The sequence below is a fragment of the Xiphophorus couchianus genome, chromosome 20 (assembly GCF_001444195.1).
Source record: "Xiphophorus couchianus chromosome 20, X_couchianus-1.0, whole genome shotgun sequence".
Taxonomy (NCBI): domain Eukaryota; kingdom Metazoa; phylum Chordata; class Actinopteri; order Cyprinodontiformes; family Poeciliidae; genus Xiphophorus; species Xiphophorus couchianus.
Genome location: NC_040247.1, coordinates 29,933,424 through 29,951,563, shown reverse-complemented (window position 1 = coordinate 29,951,563; position 18,140 = coordinate 29,933,424). Strand labels below are relative to the sequence as shown.

Sequence of the window (18,140 nt, the reverse complement as noted above, 5' to 3'; positions counted from 1 at the left end):
ATAATTTAGCATTATTTGAAATAATTTGCATCAGCCACCTGTGTGAACTTGTGGACACCAATACTGTCATCTATCCAGCTGGAGGAAACTCTGGTCACTCCTGCATTTTGTCATCTCATTGAAAGGATTTTAATTCATAGCAATACGTGTTTAAAAAGGCTGTTTATCTGTTCAAACCATTATGAGTCTTATTGTGGCATCTGGAAATAGAAATAATTTTGGTAATTCTAACTCATCTAAAACAAGAGAAGTTTGTTCTGATTTCAGTTGGGGAGGAAAAAAACGTCTGATTTCAACAACATGAACCAGATCTGAAGCTTAAAGAAACCACCAAGGCTCCAAAGACTGATCAGATTCTCACACACACACACACACACACACACACATTAAAGCTGGTGTCAGTTAGACATTTGTTTTATTATTGGTCTGTTGTACAGAACTCCTCTAGGCTCCTCCCACATCAATATGCCACTCAAGACAAGCAGCTTGTAAACATTTTGAATAAGCATCGAACTGGACAAAACAAAGCAAAAACAGTCATTCTTTAAAAACAACTTTTTACATTTCAAGGAAAAGAATCAAGAGAGCAGATATGAAGACAAAACTAAACTCCAAGACGACTGAAGGAGAAACAAATAAGCTTTGGGATCATTTTATAGCTATTTCATAGTTTTTACTATTAAACTTACAGCAAAAGATGCTTATTCTATATATCTGTTCTATGGGTTGTAGACATTTTTATAAATATTTGTGCAAGTGCCTAATTACAAATTAGTCTTTTTTTTCCATACAAACTGTAAAACTTTAGATTTAGCTCCTTTTGTTCTTAGAAAATACAAGTGCATAATGAAGTCCTCCCTTTACGGGGAAAAAATACATTTCTTTAGTCATCAAAGGAAATCCTAGAAAAGTGACAGAATCCAATATGACAGGAACCCCCGACTCTTAAGTGCAAACGTCTGATCACAACATCTGCATGTACAATATCAACACGATATCAAAAAACAAACATACAAAACAGACTTTGATTTTATCCCAATAAGGCTTTGATTCCTAAAAATAGAAAGAAAACAAACCCCAACATTAATTCCCCCCAAATTACACAAAATAAAACAAGGATACAAAAAACATGCACAAAGAGGAATATTAAAAAGCAGACACTGATTTACAAAAATAGAAATTATTCTGAGAATTCTATTGCATTACAGGAAAATAAATGGAGGTTACAATGAGTTAAAGACAGGGTTTTTTTCTCCTATATATATATATTTATCTATACACTTTCTGAGCAAACATTTAGAGGCAGGTTAAGAAGGAACATGGCCGCCGACGTGAAGCTGGTATTTTACATGCCGAGCGCGTCAGCTCATGTCGCTGTCTGTATGTACAGTAATGCATCCAGAATTACACCGCTGCAGAGTCTTCCTCCAATTCTCTGGTTTGGTTGACATCTAAGATACGGCGTCTGAAATTTAAAATAAAATAAAAAGAGCTCTGTGTGTGAGAGAGCTTAGTGAGGCTGACCTTGAGCTTGGCTGCGGTAAGGCACCGTTTCCATCTGAGTGAGCGCGTGTCCTGCACCAACCCATCTAACCCGTCCTTGGGTTAGAGTTGGACACTTTGGTTAAAAACAGAACACACCTCTGTGGGTTTTTTTTTTTTTTTAATCCAAGCACGGTGTAAACAAGCGCCACGCACGCTTTCAATGTTAGATGGCATCGAGAGGCGGGGAGTACCTCTGGAGTCTGTGTCAGACTTATGGCTTTAAAGTCGGGTAAAATGCGTGGAGTGGGCTTCAGATGGCTGATAGGTAGGCAGCGGGGAAATGTTCAGGCAGCGATCTGGGTTAAAGAACCGAAACATCACCAGCCAATCAAGACGGAGAGAGAAAGAACCGAAACATCAGTACCCAATCAGAAGGAGAGAGTGATGCAGCTGTCGCTCTCTTTCATTTCTGGTTGCATCGAGATCTTGAATAGCGATTAATTGGATGAATTGGTTATTGAAATAACTGTAAGCTGATTTAGTGATCGATTAATCATTAGCTCCAGTATACGGACCCAAGAAAAGGAGTCAGAGCAGCAATTAAGCCAAAACTGTACAAAAAAATATATACAATTCGCATTTAAGATAAAAAAAAAACTGTAATTATGTTTTACCCAGAAATCCTAAAGTGGCAGTTTTAATGTCACCTGGTTCAGACTCTGTTAAAAATAGCACCCTTGCTACCCATTTATTAACTACACTGAAAAAAGGAGAATTGTTACATGAAGTCGAATTAAGTTTGTCAAACTTAATTTATTCATGCGTGTATAACATGACTTAACTTAATGCATGTAATTGGATAAACTTAATTTGATTAAGTCCATCTTTTTAACTTTGATCAAATGTTTCACTTTTTCAGTGTGTTGTCAAGCCAAGCAGAATCACCCGAGTTTTTTTACATGTTGATATTGAAAGTATTTTTAGTTACAGATTCATCTTTTGCTACAAATGATCTGCATTCACTAAAGAAATGCTCTTATAAGCTCCTTATATATATATTTCTAATATTGTATAAAAGTTTAACCGTCAGAATAATCAATAACTCAAATAATAGTTGCATCTTTGATTAAATTTATTGATAAAATTACCTATTAAGGAACTATTAGAATATTATCGCTTTACTTCTTAAAATTAAATCAACTTTTAATCTTTGATGTAATTTGACAATGTAGGTAAAAAAACAATCTGATTTGATTTATGTGGCCATCTTGAGATAAGAGGGGCCATATAAATAGCTAGAGTGGGCCAGATTTGGCCCACGAGCCTCGAGTTTGACACCTTGGATTTTAAGCATTAAAGTTGAGAAGCAACTGGCCTCCACACAAATGATGCTCCGCTGTTGGACATTTCTGTGTCATTTTAGTCAATTCCGATTAAAAAAAGAAGAGAAACAGCAAATAAAATGTTTTCTGTGAGTGGTGGCTGTTTAAATTTGGAGCAAAAAACCTTAGGAAAAAATATGAGAACAACTTTTCAGTAATATGTTTAGCTTTCCTATCATCTGTTGAAAATATCAGCCTGAATAAACGGCCGACGATACATTTACATTTAAGTCGTTTTTAACGCTTTCTTGCTTCCCACAGTAAGAACTTCCACACTGAAGAATGTCTCTAGTGTCTTGAGCAGACCTGATTCCGGCTGACTGCTCGGTGCATTTCCAGCTCAGCAGGAGAAAGAGGTCATAATGTTTTGGCTGACTGTTGGGCAAGCAAAGGTATTGCTATTTGTGGTTAAAAGAAAACAAACAAAAAAAACAATTAAAAAAAAGCCATCAACAGTCTCGGCTTTAATTCCAGCCGTTTTGTTTGGAGCTTTTTAAAGTGGAAACAGAGGGAAGACGGCAGCATTTGCTGACAAGAAGGTAGACGTTCACAGGACAGATTGAATGAACGTGGAGTTGTACAAATATGCATGTCACTAAACAGATACTGAAGCAATAACCAAGTACTAAATACTACATGTATGCAGGGATGTCCAGTGCTGAACTGCAATCAAACTAATTCTAGAACAGTGCCACTGGTGGTGGCAGCAGGAGCTACGCTAGCTCTCATTTCTTCTTCTTCTACACTTTTGTTAATCCTTTTGATTGAGGTGTTGCATTATTGTTTAATTACTCTTGCTTTTTTTACTTGTGGACTGCTAGGATGCGTAGCCGTGGCAACAATGCACTGTTTTTCCGACTAGGAGCAACTGATTAGCATCGTAAAAGCTACAATAATTCCAAGCAGCGTTGAAGAGGAAGCTTCATGATGCAGGGCAGAGAGAGGAACAGGAAGTTCAAACCATCCTCCAACATGCTCGGCCTGGTAACCATACGGACAGGCAGAGAGTTAAACGCGAGTGGCCAAAGCAAATGAGGTGGATTAGCAGTGTTTGGTAACTACTGATGATGTCATCCAGGACATCTTACTGTGGAATATTGTCTTTGTCCCTGGATATTTAGCTGCTAGCATGTCATTACAGTCATAAGATGCCATGCAACAACTAGATTTGTTACAAGTCTGACTGCTACTGGAGATTCAACAAAATATGTTTTTAATTTGAATTTAAACAAAATGCTTCTAATGTTCTTAACTGGATCTATAAAGATGCAACAAACAACTGCTCAGGATTTCCACAAATAGCGAGCATCAAAAGGAGTTTTTTATGGTATTAATTTTTTCACAAAATCATAGGGATCTTTTTTTTTCTTGCTTTCTCATTTCTAAACAATGTTTTAAAGATCAGCTGGTGATGATAAAAAGAAAAGCTCACTCACTAACAAACGAGCCGCTTCCCTCTGTTTCCATTCTCTGGTTTCCCTCCCCAACAAGCCGATGACACTAGTGATCCATGACAGAGAGAGAACAACTGCTGGTTGGTTGCCCCCTGTGGCTAAAAATGCTGGATGGCTTCTCTTTCTTCCCTAAAGAAGGCAGAACAGGTCAACATGACTGTCAGGGTGTCCACATTCGTTTCATTAAAACAAACACTCCTTTCACTCTCTGAGATCCAATCCAAATGAAACACACTGAATGTTGAGATTGGATTATAGAAAAAAGTGTGAAAGGAGTGTTAAAACATCTGCAAAGCATAACTTAAGGTTCAGTTTGGATTATGGCCACAAGTCAGAATAAGACAGAAGGGTGGAGGTGACGTGGGTCGGGTAATGAGCAGCTGAGGCAGGTGTATGATCAGGTTGGAGCAACAAACGACCAGAGTCGACTCAGGTCAGAAGAACCAGTCTGGCAGCAAAGCCATAGCTGGAATCCCATTAGGTGTGAAGCAGATTGTGTCCAGTTTGGTTACCATGGAAATCCCTCTCTCCTTTTCCATCTGCTGTGATCCCAAAATAAGCCAGACAAAATGAATGCATCAGGATGGCGAACAGAAAAGGGTCCTGAGGGCATGAATACCACAAGACCAAGCGAACGCTTCAGCCTCATCTGTCCGCCACACACGGGCGTGGGCCGCGTCTACGTTTTCTGGGGGTCTGGGAAAATGGGTCCGGGTGTGTTGGTCCCATCCAGGCTCTGGACTGGGATCTGGAACTGGGAGTTCAGGACCGATGGGAACTGCGACAGAGACGGAAATGATGGTGTTAAGCTTTAGAGCGGAGAGAAACAGGAAGTAGAGCTGGTTCCACACACCCACCTGGAACAGGTGGGCTCCCTGACGTCTGGTGGCTGGGCTGAGGGGAGCGACAGGACTGAGCGTACTCCAGAAGTGGATGTTGGACAGCAGAGGACTGGGAGTCAGCAGAAGGGTTGGAGTCTGGGAGGGACAGAAACAGACGGTTAAAGCAGGTTCTGCAACATAATCTACCAACCTGAAAACAGATTCACTTCGACCACAAACTTTACATTACAGTGCTGCACCGATTTCATCCATTTTGGGAGATCAGCCAACACTTACATGCACAATATGACCTTATCTAGCTCCGCAGAGGCTGGAAAATCTGCCACTCTTCCCTTTTTTCACCCACCAGGTCACATCTGTACATCCACGGTTAACAACAGTCACCCCACTGTTGCCAACTTAGCAACGTTGTCACTATTTTTTAGCAAATTTTCTCACACACACAAAATCTGATTCGGCAGGTCAGGTCAGAAAACTGCAATCGGTACAACCATAAAACTCTATCATGGTTTATTTGGATTTTATTAAATAAACCAGCTTATTGAAGCCACAGGCTGTCAGATTAATATCAGCAGCTTAATGAGTCTTGCTATCGGCTGCCCTGCTCTAGGATGTTTATCCTCCTCATAAAAATGTCAGCGCTCATAGCTTGTTGTAAATGATTGCTGTAAAACGCCATTATATCAATGGAGCAACAGCTGGCACAGAATATGCTACTGGTCTGTCTCCTAAGGACCAGCAGGGTTGGGACCGGCTCTGAGGCAGAACCTAATATAGAAAGTCCAAGGTGAGGACAGATAAGGTCAGCGGGTCAGCGCAGGCCACTGTCACTTTTCTGTGTCCTGTCCTAGAGTGTCCTGATCCACTCTAGGACAGAAATGGGCCAGTGGATTTGGAACTGTCTTCCATTTGAAGTGGGGCACAGTATTCTACTAATCAGCTAATAGCAGAGCTAATTTATTTATTTATTTTTTGTTAGCTCTTTAGCATTTTCACTAACTTTGAAAATGCTTAGCACACTTTGCTTCCCTTAAATGAAGTTTTCTGGACAAATTCTAAAGCGGTAATTTACTTAGCTGTTTTGTAAAATTTTAGTTGAGTAAAGTTTCACATTTGCAAGGAATGGCATGTTATGTTCTAATTAGTATCTAACATCTAACCGCTGCAGGTCTGTACGACCTATAGCAGCACAGCTACAGACGTAACTCAGGGTAACCTAACCCAGCCTAACTAAAAGCTTTATCAAAAAATAACATTTTAAGCCTAATTGTAAAATCAGACAAGGTGTCTTCCTTAGACTAAAACGTATATCATCCATTCGCAGATTATAGGCGTCTGAAACCTTTTTTCTAAACTGTTTTTCTAGTTTTTCCAACTAGGACCACATTTTGCCGCCCCCTCCTCCAAACTCACAGCGGAGGTCCAACTGTGAAGGTTCCTGTGTGGAGAGTGGAGGATGAGGAGAGGAAAATTTGGTAGTGAAAACAAAGGTTTAGCACCTTCAAACCTGTTTGCAGAGGAAATGTGACAACAAAAAAAAAACGTTTGTGAGAAATATCCGTTTCTTCAGAGCATCTTGTGAAAAGAAGCAGCAACAAAAGATAGAAAAGTTGTTATTCCAACTTTCTACAGTGTAATACAGGGTTGAAAAGCAAGAATTATCGTTAGGTGAAACAAAAATCATGCAAAATATCGGAAAACCACAAAATTGTGATACTTATTGCTGAATAATGTGATGATCATATCAACTGAAATTAACCCAGAATTTCCAGATTTGTCTTTTCTTCGTTATGTTTTGTGTTGATGCTTCAAAAAATAAGAGTTTCATCTTTAAAGACCATCACAGGCAAACGACAGAGACAGCTAAATGGTGGTCCTTTCCATATGTGAGCCGACAGGGAGCTTGAGCTGGAAGCCATGACCAAGTCTGACCTGAACAAGCAGATCTAATCCACTCTGACACACAGTGCCACCACCAACAGTTAAACAGCCAACAACAAGGAGACTTTACTGCAGCTCTACTGCCCCCTGCTGCTCACCTGGGAGCTGCAGCGTCACCTTCTTACAGTCACATTTGGCTAGGAACTATTTGGAATACACTTTAAAGTGGGTTTAGATTATGAGTTAAAATAAAAACACATTCAAAGTCATGTTGTTGTTTTTGTTTTTGTTTGAATAATAATCATAAGAAAACTATTAACAGGCTGTATTTTGAAATTAATTGTCGGAAAAGGGTGCCGACTTGTCTTCATTTAGATGTCAAGCAGTTGAAAGATGTCTGAATACTAATTAGGCCTGTCGCGATAAACGATAAATCGATTAATCGTACGATAAATTAAAACTATCGACGTCATTTCAATTATCGGCATTATCGTCTCTTCCGGCCTTTTTCTCTTTCTGTTGATGACACCGAATGAAAAAAGGCTCAACTCCGGTGCTCTCCACTGACCCCCCCCTTCCTAATTTTACTTAGTGTAAAGTCCAGCGCACACGACACGATCTATTGTCGGCCCATTTTCAAAACCTGACAGATCACACATTCGCCCAGAAATCCTAGGTATAACGGTTCGATCGGATTCGTTCCTGCCGTGTGGTGTCCAACAATGGGCACAAAATAATGGCTACAAGTCCAGTGAACTAATTTAAAAACCAGGCATTAATCAATGCTTTACTACAATCTACCTGCAATGCATGTGGCTAGTGTCAGCGTAAAGTCCTGACTGAATGAAAATCATTAGAACCTGTTTATGTCACGTTAACGAAGAACAGCTGAAAAGTTACCGGGTTTATCAACTGCGGTAGCAATTGCGCTCCAACTCCTCCTCTTGTCATTTCTATATTCTTTGCATGTTGAATAAACATTAATGTTGTTTCCACGTATCATCTCCAATGTCCGCTGGACTTCGGGTTGCGCCGTTTCAGCTGTTTGGGATTCCCGACGTAATTTCCCCTCAGAAAGTGCGGAGGAGAATCCGCGCTTTCTGATTGGCTGCCTGTCACATTCAACAGGCTGGGTTAAGCTCCCAGTGGGGAAAAACCCCTGATTTGGATCGGAGCGGCAACAACGATCTACCGTAACACACCACACAATCTTAGAAAGACCAACGTTCTAAGATTGTTGTAAGGGGAGAAATAGGAGCAAAAAATCATGTAGTGTGAACTATTGCATCAGGTAGTCGATGTGCCCATCTTCTCTATTTAAATCTAATTATTACTGAATTATTACTGAATTATTACTTATTATTACATAATATACAGACTTCATAATCTGCACTCTTTTGGTTGAATGCAGTATTTATTTACACTTTGGCTTTATGTTGTTTAGTTTTTATCAAGTACATTTTTTGTTAATGGAGACTGAGAATCCATTTTGTTTTTGGTTGTTTTGCTTATTTTGTTTATCAGCTCCAGTGTTAAATATTCTTTTGAAAATAAAGTGTATCTATCTTTGGCAGGAAATCACATGCATTATTACGTCATTTCCATTAAATCAGTGTAAAAAGGCCTTCAGACAATATTATCGTTTATCGCAATAATTTTTTGAGACAATTAATCGCTCAGCAAAATTTGCTATCGTGACAGGCCTAATACTAATATTAATGTATATTTGGTGTTTGATATGTTAAAATCGGGAGTTATGAGCATTTTTAAAGGGGGTCTCAAGTATTCACGGATTTTCAGCAGTTTGCTCTTTATTATATTTTTAACTTCAAACAGATTTGTTTGTTTTTTCCAGCCTGAGCTCAGAGGTTTGCTGAGAGGTTCTGCTGTCGCATTGCGTCTCTGTTCTACTTTGTGCAGCAGGAGCTGCGACAGGAAGAACAGATGCAACAGAAGCAGGTCATGGAGAACAAACACTGACATGGTGCCAGCTCAACCTCTATGCTGATCACTCTGCAACTTTACACCAGTAGAAACCAGTCTGGTAGTTTGCTTTAATTTACCCGTCTGTTTTGTTTCCACATTTATAAATTCAATTATCACAGAAAACAACAAGTACTCAGAAAAACAAAAAAATATAGAACTAGGCAGATGTACGGTACTAAGTTATAGAAAATGTCCAACTTCATTTTATTCTGTCTGACTCAACACCTTCCAAAAGTCTTCACAAACCTTTTAATTAAAGACCTGTGGAGTGCAGTGGCTTTGTCCTCAGCACTTTTCAAAAAGAAGTGGTAAATTTGATCTACCTCTGCAAAATGGTGAAAACCTTTCTGACAAAAAAAAAAAGAATAAAAAATCGGCATCTGCCAACATTGGGATCAGCAAAACTGTAATTGGTGCATTCGGAGACACTGCACACCGACATCGGCTGTAATGTGATAAACATGGCAATGCGGCAGTATAGAGGCGTCTCACCTGGAGCATTGCTGGTGTGAGTGAGGCAGTGGGCAGCGAAGGGCTGCACAAGTTCATGGGGGAGAACTCGGACGTGGTGACGAGCAGAGCGGGCGGACTGAGCTGCAGGACCTTTGGCGGTTTACGAGTTTTTCCCAGAGCCTGAGCGCTTCCCGCGGTGTTGCTGTTCACCGAGGACGAACTGGTCTCAGTGTCCACCAGGCCGGGCTCGTCTATAAACACGCTGATGCCGCCATCCACCTGCTGGACACACAACAGGTTCCTTTAAAAACACGGGTCACACTGTGACAGCTGTGACAGTCGCATAGGAAGATCTGCTGGTTTAAACAAACTCATAAATACAGTCAACATTAATCTGTTATTTTAATCTAGAAGTTGGCCAATATGGATTGAGATTTATCACGATATTCTGTGGAACTGTTATAATGATAAAAGTGAGAGTAAAAACTATTTACCATTTTCTTTAGGTAACTGTATGGCTGTGACTGCATGGCACAAACAAGTACTGCTCTTGAAAAACATTATTGTAATGCGCCTCTTCAGGACACCACACATGAAGAGGACACCAGGCGTGGTAAAGACGTGTGATTTATAACACTAAACTGCACATATACTTCCAAGTTTATAGATACTTTCACTGAACAAACAGTGGAGAAAATAGTAAAGCTAACAATTAGAGATGCACCAATATGAAATTAATATCTGTTTCGGTCCCGATATTGAAAAATGATCTAGATTGGTTATCAGTGACAATGTGCCTGATGTAAAAGGTCAGATCTATTCAGTCTAATTCTATACTTTGTGCTCTGAGTGACATCATGCTTTATTATTTATTTTACATTGGCTGTTATACTGACTGAATAAATTAAAGTTGTTTTGTTTTTACATGTTTGACTAAGCGTATGAAGCTATTTGTATGTTCAAGTGTGCTGTACTGGTGCAGTTAGCAAAAAAGAAACATTTTACTTTAATTCAGCTGTTTTTCTAGATTTTCGCTATATTAGATCAGGATCAGCCGATACTGAACCTTGTATTGGTATCGGACGTGAAAAAGGTAGATCCGTACCTCCCTAACAATCCCAACAATACAAACAGTTTTCAGGGATTTAACAATGTTTTTTTTTACAGCTTTACCTTTTTTTCCCATCAATGATTTGAATTTACTGTGAGAACTATAAATCAAAAGTCTTATAAGAAGCTAATCAGGATAAATGATAAATAATTTGATAAATGCTCTGTCCTGTGTAGAAAGATGTAGAAATGTCTGCAGCAGTGTACTGGCCTTGTCGTGTGGCTGGGTCTCTGGTGTCTCCAGAGCAGCTGGTTCTGTGGACCCAGAGCCCCCCGACTCGCCGTCACTGTTGGTCATGTTTCCCTCCTGAGCGGCCTCCCGTGCCGCGCCCAGGTCCGGTAGGCCCAGGCCAGGTTCTGACTGCCGGCTGTGCTCCAGCGAGTAGACGGACTGGGGGTGCAGCGAGGAGTGTGTGCTGACGAGTCCGGCCCTGTGAGGTGGAGCCTGCAGGGAGTCCAAGCCGCTCAAGGTGGTCTCTATGGCGACTGGAGGAGGCGGCACGGCGAGCAGCTTTGGCGGGCTGTTTCCGAACTTGATGACCGATGGCGGAGCGGCTGCTGGAGGCGCCTGCAGCAGAGGGGGGGTCTCCTGGCTCTGTTGGGAGGCGGCCCTCCGCTCAGCCAGCTTCTCTGCAGGGTTCTCCACCTTGATGGACTTGAAGAGCTGCCGGCCGTTGTGCAGGGAGTTGAGATGAAACGAAGTGTAGAGGCCGGAGTGGATGTAGTCGTTTCTGTTGGACTGCTTGGTGTTGGAGCCCAGAGCGGCCAGACCCGACCCCGCCTTGGAGCGGTCGTCAGACTCCGCCTCCAGCATAGCACCGTCCAACCTCTTAGCAACAGCAGGGAGGACTCCGCCCGCTCCATCGTCCCCCCCGTCCATCCGGGCAGCGGCGTCTCCCTTCAGGATGTCGGGGTAGGACACAAAGCGGTAGACGAACTTCTGGCCGTTCACCTTCTTTATGATGTTCTACGAGACAGAACAGACGGAGCAGGGTGAGTCGGCAGCACCGCCCTCGGTGTGGGGCAGCTGGGTGCTTCCTGTCTGCACCAAGCCCAAAGCCACAGACGTCCCAGAGTAGCATGGCTCAACGCCCACAGGGTCAAACCACAGGCAGGGTGGGCACCAGTCTACAGAGCTACTTACTTTAGAATTTCTTTTCACTAGTGGTGCAAGAAAAAAAATTATTCTATAGAGAATCACAATTCCTAGTGTTGGGAATTCTGAATTGATTCAAAATACTCAAAAAAAAAAAAAGATGTTAAAATTTGTAAGTTGTGCATCTTTGCCACTCTTGTTTGTGAGCATAGTGCATATCGAATCACATGTCCACTAGGCCACTGTAGAAGACTGTATCACCCACATAAGTATTTTGAATAATTCTTTGATTTTTTTTTTAATTTAAGAAAAAGCCAGGCAGATAAGCTGACCTGTCACTGTCTATTTTTGCATCTTAAACAAACCTTGTGCATATTAAACTTGAATGTTAACTGTATTGTATATATTTCTATTTTTTTAATGGGGTTTTCTGTGTATGTTTAATTTTTTGTGTCGTTCAGTTTAATTATCCAAAAAACAAATTATTGACATCAGCTCCAGTGCAATGTAACCTTATATTGATAATTACTACAAGTGTAGCCTAATAGTGGTAATTTAAGTTACAGGATTTTATGCACAAAACTATTTTTGTTTAAGTCTTAACTGATGGAATTTGATACACTATGAAACCAAAGAGATCTGTTTTAACTAAATGCATTAGTTTTGTTTAAGCAGAAACTCCAGAACATTTGAACAGAAAAAGTTTGTTCTGAAATAAATATTGTTTGATTCGAATTGTGACCCTAAAAGACTGAATCAAATCGCTACAACTGAAAGATTTGCATCTCTACTCTGCAGTGAGAACTACATTCACCTTTATATTAGATGTGTTATCTTTTGATATTAATCTCTGCTAATCCACCTCATTTGCTTTTGCTGCTCCTCCTTAACGCTCTACTTCACTCTGGACAGGAAGACGGATGGAGGTAAATAAGAGGCAATGCTGGAGGAAAACCACTTGAAGGCCGTGAAAGAGTTGAATATGTGCCAGACGTTCACGTTCGATCCTAAACGACAAATTACGATCAAAGCATACTTACAATTTAGAATGGCCCAGTCAAAGGCCAGACCAAAATCTAATTGAGAATAAGTGGTTAAACTAATGATCTTCACAAACACTCTTCAATCTGACTGACCCAGAGCTGTTTTGGAGAAAAATGTCAGTTTCCTTCTGGATATTTAAACAAAGTGAAGACCCAAACAGCTGCAGCTGTCCTGACTGAAAGCAAGTCCAACCAACTTTTTCTGCTTTTTATTTATAGAAAATAAAAAAATATATGATTTCCTTTCACTTCACATTTATGCACTACTTGGAATTTGTATGTAATCCAAACGAATTACATACAGCAGAAACCAAAAGTTTACATACACTAAATAAAAAGACACAAACTTTTTTCTCCCTGTCTGAAGTTAAATATTTCAATTAACCCTCATTGATACCAATATATAACTAATATAACTGTCTGATTTTGAAGACATTAATGAATAAATTATTCTAAAACAGGGCTGCACAGTGGCGCAATTGGTAGAGCTGTTGCCTTGCAGCAAGAAGGTCTGATTCCCGGCCCGGGGTCTTTCTGCATGTTCTCCCTGTGCATGCGTGAGTTCTCTCTGGGTTCTCCAGCTTCCTCCCACAGTCCAAAAACATGACTGTCAGGTAAATTGGTCTCTCCCTAGATCTCTCTGTGTTGCCCTGGACAGACTGACGACCTGTCCAGGGTGAACCCCGCCTCTCACCCGAAACGTTCGCTGGAGATAGATACCAGCACCCCTACCGACCCCACTAGGGACAAAGATGTTAGAAAATGGATGGACGGATGGATATTCTAAAACAGACATTCAAAAAACAGAAATAATTTAGGTAATTCTGACGTTTGGTCTGACTGAACTACAGGCAGTGAGAAGAAGAAGAAAGGTGGATGATGTGTATGTAAACTTCTGGTCTCAACTGTATACAAGCTGCCATTCCTTTCTTGTTGCTGTGAACAAATAGGATCAGAGTATTTCCACACATTTTAAGCGTAAACTCCTAAATGGTCATGAGAAGAATTGTGGGATTTTTTTTTCTCTTTGGCATGAAACTTCCCTGATTGACCAGCTGCTGTGTAGAGGTCAGAGGTCACCGGAGCATACCTTGTCATAGTAGTACCTCAGCGCCCTGCTGAGCTTGTCGTAGTTCATGTTGGGCTTGTTCTTGCGGGCTCCCCAAAGCCGGGCCACCTCCTCGGCCTGCAGCAGCTTGAACTCTCCTTCCTCATTGGTCCAGCAGATGAGCTGCTCGTTGCTGGAGTCCAACAGGAGCTGGAGTAGGAACTGCCACAGGGTGACAGAGTTGTCCATGTCGCTTACTGAGGAAAAACAAAAATAAGAAAACACACACCAGACACACAATCAGACACTAAAGCGTTTATTTCGAACGTTAAGTGGAGTCACTGCGAGTCAGTTCAGCAGCACCGTCTGATAGAAGTGTTGCCCCCACAAGATTCCCACACTGAAGGAAGGTGATGCAGTGATAGAGGAACCTGTTCAATCAACACCAGTTGGGGTTTGTGGAGTACAGGATTAAGTCAGATAACTCTAAAAATGCCAGGTAGTAAAATGTTCCTTTTTACAATTTTTACCAAACAGAGATCTTTAAAATTAGGAGTGTGCTGAATGATCAGGACCAATTTCCTTAAGTTTGTGTGATTGGAAAATTCTTATCAGGGTTTTAATAGTTTGGTTTTTTTGTTGCAGTTTAGTTTTATTTCATTGTGACTTTTTGTTTGTATAATTCAGTTAGTTTTAGTCCGTATTTGATGTGTTTGCTAGTTTTCATTAGTTATTATTAGTTGAACGTTTAGTTTTTATTAGTTGAATATTGTTTGGTTTTTATAGTAGTAGTTTTAACTTTTCATACATTGACCATTTTGAATTCTGCACCTACAAATTAACCAGAGTATTGCATTGTGATTATGCATACATCTATTGGGTAATGAATACGCATCAGTTTTCAAAAAATTATTATTATTGAACAACCAACTAATTCTACACGTTTGCTGTTGCCTTTTTGCGGACTAGCGTAAGCGCCGCCAGGAGGGATATGGAGTGCCGTAATTTGCCGAAGGCTGACGTAAACTGCTTGTGTGGAGAAAAAAAATATCTATTTCACATCAGTTCAAAGGGTTATTAAACAGATTAATGAAGACAAAAACAAAGTTAGTTTTATAAAAGCACAATATAGTTCTAGTTAGTTATAGTTGTTCCCCCATTAATTACCGTTTTTATTTTTTCACAGTTAGCAAAAATAAAAATGTTCTCAATTTCAGTTTTTGTTATTTCTAGTTGCAGACTAAAAACGGTGGGAATTCTTAGTTTTGATGGGCTAGCATTATTAGTATTTGATCTGCTGACGACTGATCAGAGCCAATCAATAGCACCATTAAAAAAATGCGTGTCGGTCAGTTCTCTACCACAATGTAAGTAAACAAAACGATTCTGTCCTTTGACAGGACAGACGATGATAGAGAGTCACTACGCCCTCCCGTAGCGAAACCTGCAGTCAAACATTCCATACAATATTATTATAATAATTCATTTTTGAATGGCTTCTCTGGTATTTTCGCTGCTGCATCAGAATATGACTTCTACTCGGACAGGATCCGTCAACATCTAGATGTTTAAGCTTCTTGGAATAAATCTGGCCTGACTCATGCGACATGCTTGGATGGAGAAAACCCAACCCACACACACACACACACACACACACACTATCCAATCTGTCTCACACCGTCATGTTAAAAGCGCCGATATCAGAGGAAAATAGGACAGTGAGAAAAACTGCAGTCAGAGAAGATTACCACAGAGGGTTACATAACATATGACACTGATTGAAACCCTTATCTGTAGATATAGGGATGAAATGCTAAACGGAATGGCAGATTTGGTGCACAGTTATATCAATATGTTTTAAAGTGCAGCGATTTGTTCGTGCTGTCAGGCAACCAGCAGCTCCCCACTGTGCAGAACAGAGACCACTTGTTGATGGGGAACCCTTGGATAGTTTCGGTACCGCTAACACTGCTTAAAGGTTTCCTTCGGCGTCAGTTAATGTCCCAAATTAAAGCTCGAGCAGCTGCGGTCGCCTTCAGCGCGCGCGCACACACGGCTGAGGTGTCAAACAAATGAAAGCGCCGACGTTAACTAGCTAGCTTTTAAGTTAGCCCAGGGCTAGCTCCAAGTTAGCTCCTGTGCTAAGGTTACCTCGCTCGAAGAGCCCGCTGAATTTCTGAGTCGTCGAGCCGCGTCCAGGTGTTCCTCTGTCATCTCTGGGAATCTCTTACAGCACCGTGGGTCGGGAAACAGGGTCCTAGCAAATGGCTGAGCGCATTCCCACTCAGGAATTCAGATTTAAAAGCATCTGGATCTCACTGACGGTATATCCTTTGACCAGGAACTGATGCTGCGTTCAATGTTCTGCGTATAAACCCAGTCCGACAACTTTCTCCACAGACTTCGTGGGTGTGAAGTCCTTCCATACAGAAGCTGTTTGACAAATGTGGTTAAGTCAAAGAAGATAAGACAAGAATAGCGTCTTGAGTTTAACTATTTTCAGTAACATTATGTAATAGAAGGTTATTTGGCGATCTCATCAGTTTCACTGGTTTGGCGTAGTTTTCGCTCTGAACGATTGTAAGAACAATGCAAGTTGGAATTCCTACGATTTCAAAAGTTACTTAAATGCGCCATCAAATAAACAGAGATCACTTCCTCCATTGTTTGTTTTTGTCTCTGGTTTTAGCTCAAGCTATCTTTTTTCATTTCTTTCAACTATAAAGAAATGAGTGACAGATCACCTGTTGTTTTTCCTTGTAGGATGCATGTTACAAATCCAAGGCATATTTTTAAAATGTTTATTTTTCAAAAGCATGTACAATTTTCTTCTTCCTTCATACTAAATCTAAATAAAATTGAGAACCTTGTGATTGTTACTCGACGAAACACTCGACTCAAAAATAGTTTTTAAAAAATTGCCAAATGATTTAAAAGTCATGCATGCTTAGACTCACAGTTTTGCACTATTTTGTGTTGTTCTTTGTCATAAAGTTTAAATCAAACATATTGTCATTTCCAGTTTGAAAGCAACATGAAACTTATGTTGGTATGAATTGTTTTGCAAGGCACTCTATATTGTTCTGTCATGTTGCACCTAAAAAAAAAAAATCAAGATTGCATCATGAAAAAACAAAAAAATTCTTTCAGATGATTAACTTCTGAGCAGCGCTAGAAACTTTAGTGTCGTGCTCCAATATCAGGCTAACCCAGCTCTGTACTCTAACAGTAACTGTGGGTAAAATAAAACGTATCGCAGCTCAAATTAATTGCATCCAATAGAATTATTTTTGCTACAATTGCAGCACCTTTTTTTTTTTTTTTTTTTTTTTTACTGTATCAGTATCAGTGGGTGGGAAATGCTTGCTGTCTTTGTTAGAAATGGAATTCCCACATTTGGAATCAGAATTCTAAGAAATTCTCTGGATTAATATAAAAAGCAAAACACCTTATTCCTGCACTCAGCGTGAACTGTAGATCTACGAATCACCACCAAGGGGCAGTGCATCACAATAATCCTCAGAACCAAGCTGCGAAATGGCCAATTACACGAATAATGTCCTGCTCTCTGTGTATTATACATAAAAGGGAAGTTCTACGATCAAATGTGAATGAGGGTTGATAGTGTCAAGCTCTCCAATGTTAGCCCTTTCATGTATAGCGGTCACTACAGTGGACAGCTTTCTAAAAGCCATTTTCTTGTGTTTCTTGTAGATGTTATAAAAGCACAAACACCACTAAAGTGGGCACTAGTGCATCAGGCAACACACTGCCAACTACTGTCCATCTACTGCAAGTGCAAGATTCTTTTTTTGTTAAATCCAATAGGGCGGTATCAGAGTGTATCAGACTAACTCGGGAGTATCCAGTCCTCCTGGAAATCTCTTGCAGGTAAAAGAAATATTGTGACATCAAGAAACCCATAAAGACTAATACTACTGATGTATTTTCTAAATAACAATTTTATATTTGGAGAAAATTACTACTGATCACCTGTCCACCGAAGTGGACGTCATGCATCAGTGACAATATTTTGACAGGTATTGATATCAATACTCTTGAGTATAGATCTGCAATATGCAACGTTTCCAGCAAATATTTTGACTGTAAATAAACTGACATATTGTAGTTCTTAACTTCAAGTCCATTGTTACCAATAAGAAGTAACGTTTTTATACTTTACTGGCCAATGGGAGCAGTAGTGACAGTGGAGATGAGGACGATGAAGAAGCAAGATGTCGAGGGACATGAAATAACTGGATATGCAGCACCTACAGATTACAAACCTGTACGCATTCCAAAAAAGAAAAAATAAATTCTGGCCTTAACAGATCAGGAATAGAAGACATTTCCAGTAATA

The 18,140-nt window shown here is 40.2% G+C and overlaps 1 protein-coding gene across 2 annotated transcripts; it reads right to left on the bottom strand.

The window, feature by feature from the left end:
- Nucleotides 1–2,543: 2,543 nt before the first annotated feature.
- elk4 (ETS transcription factor ELK4) lies at nucleotides 2,544–16,159 on the bottom strand. Of its 2 annotated transcripts, none has more exons than XM_028003161.1 (6): nucleotides 15,932–16,159; nucleotides 13,823–14,037; nucleotides 10,805–11,560; nucleotides 9,523–9,765; nucleotides 5,179–5,298; nucleotides 2,544–5,099 (listed from the first exon to the last, which is right to left on the bottom strand). In XM_028003161.1, exons 2-6 carry the CDS (start codon nucleotides 14,027–14,029, stop codon nucleotides 5,001–5,003), a joined length of 1,425 nt encoding a protein of 474 aa, XP_027858962.1. In that variant the 5' UTR covers nucleotides 14,030–14,037; nucleotides 15,932–16,159; the 3' UTR covers nucleotides 2,544–5,000. The 2 variants fall into 2 exon arrangements, with proteins under 2 accessions (XP_027858962.1, XP_027858963.1); XM_028003162.1 differs by having other exon boundaries at nucleotides 9,523–9,762.
- Nucleotides 16,160–18,140: the final 1,981 nt, after the last annotated feature.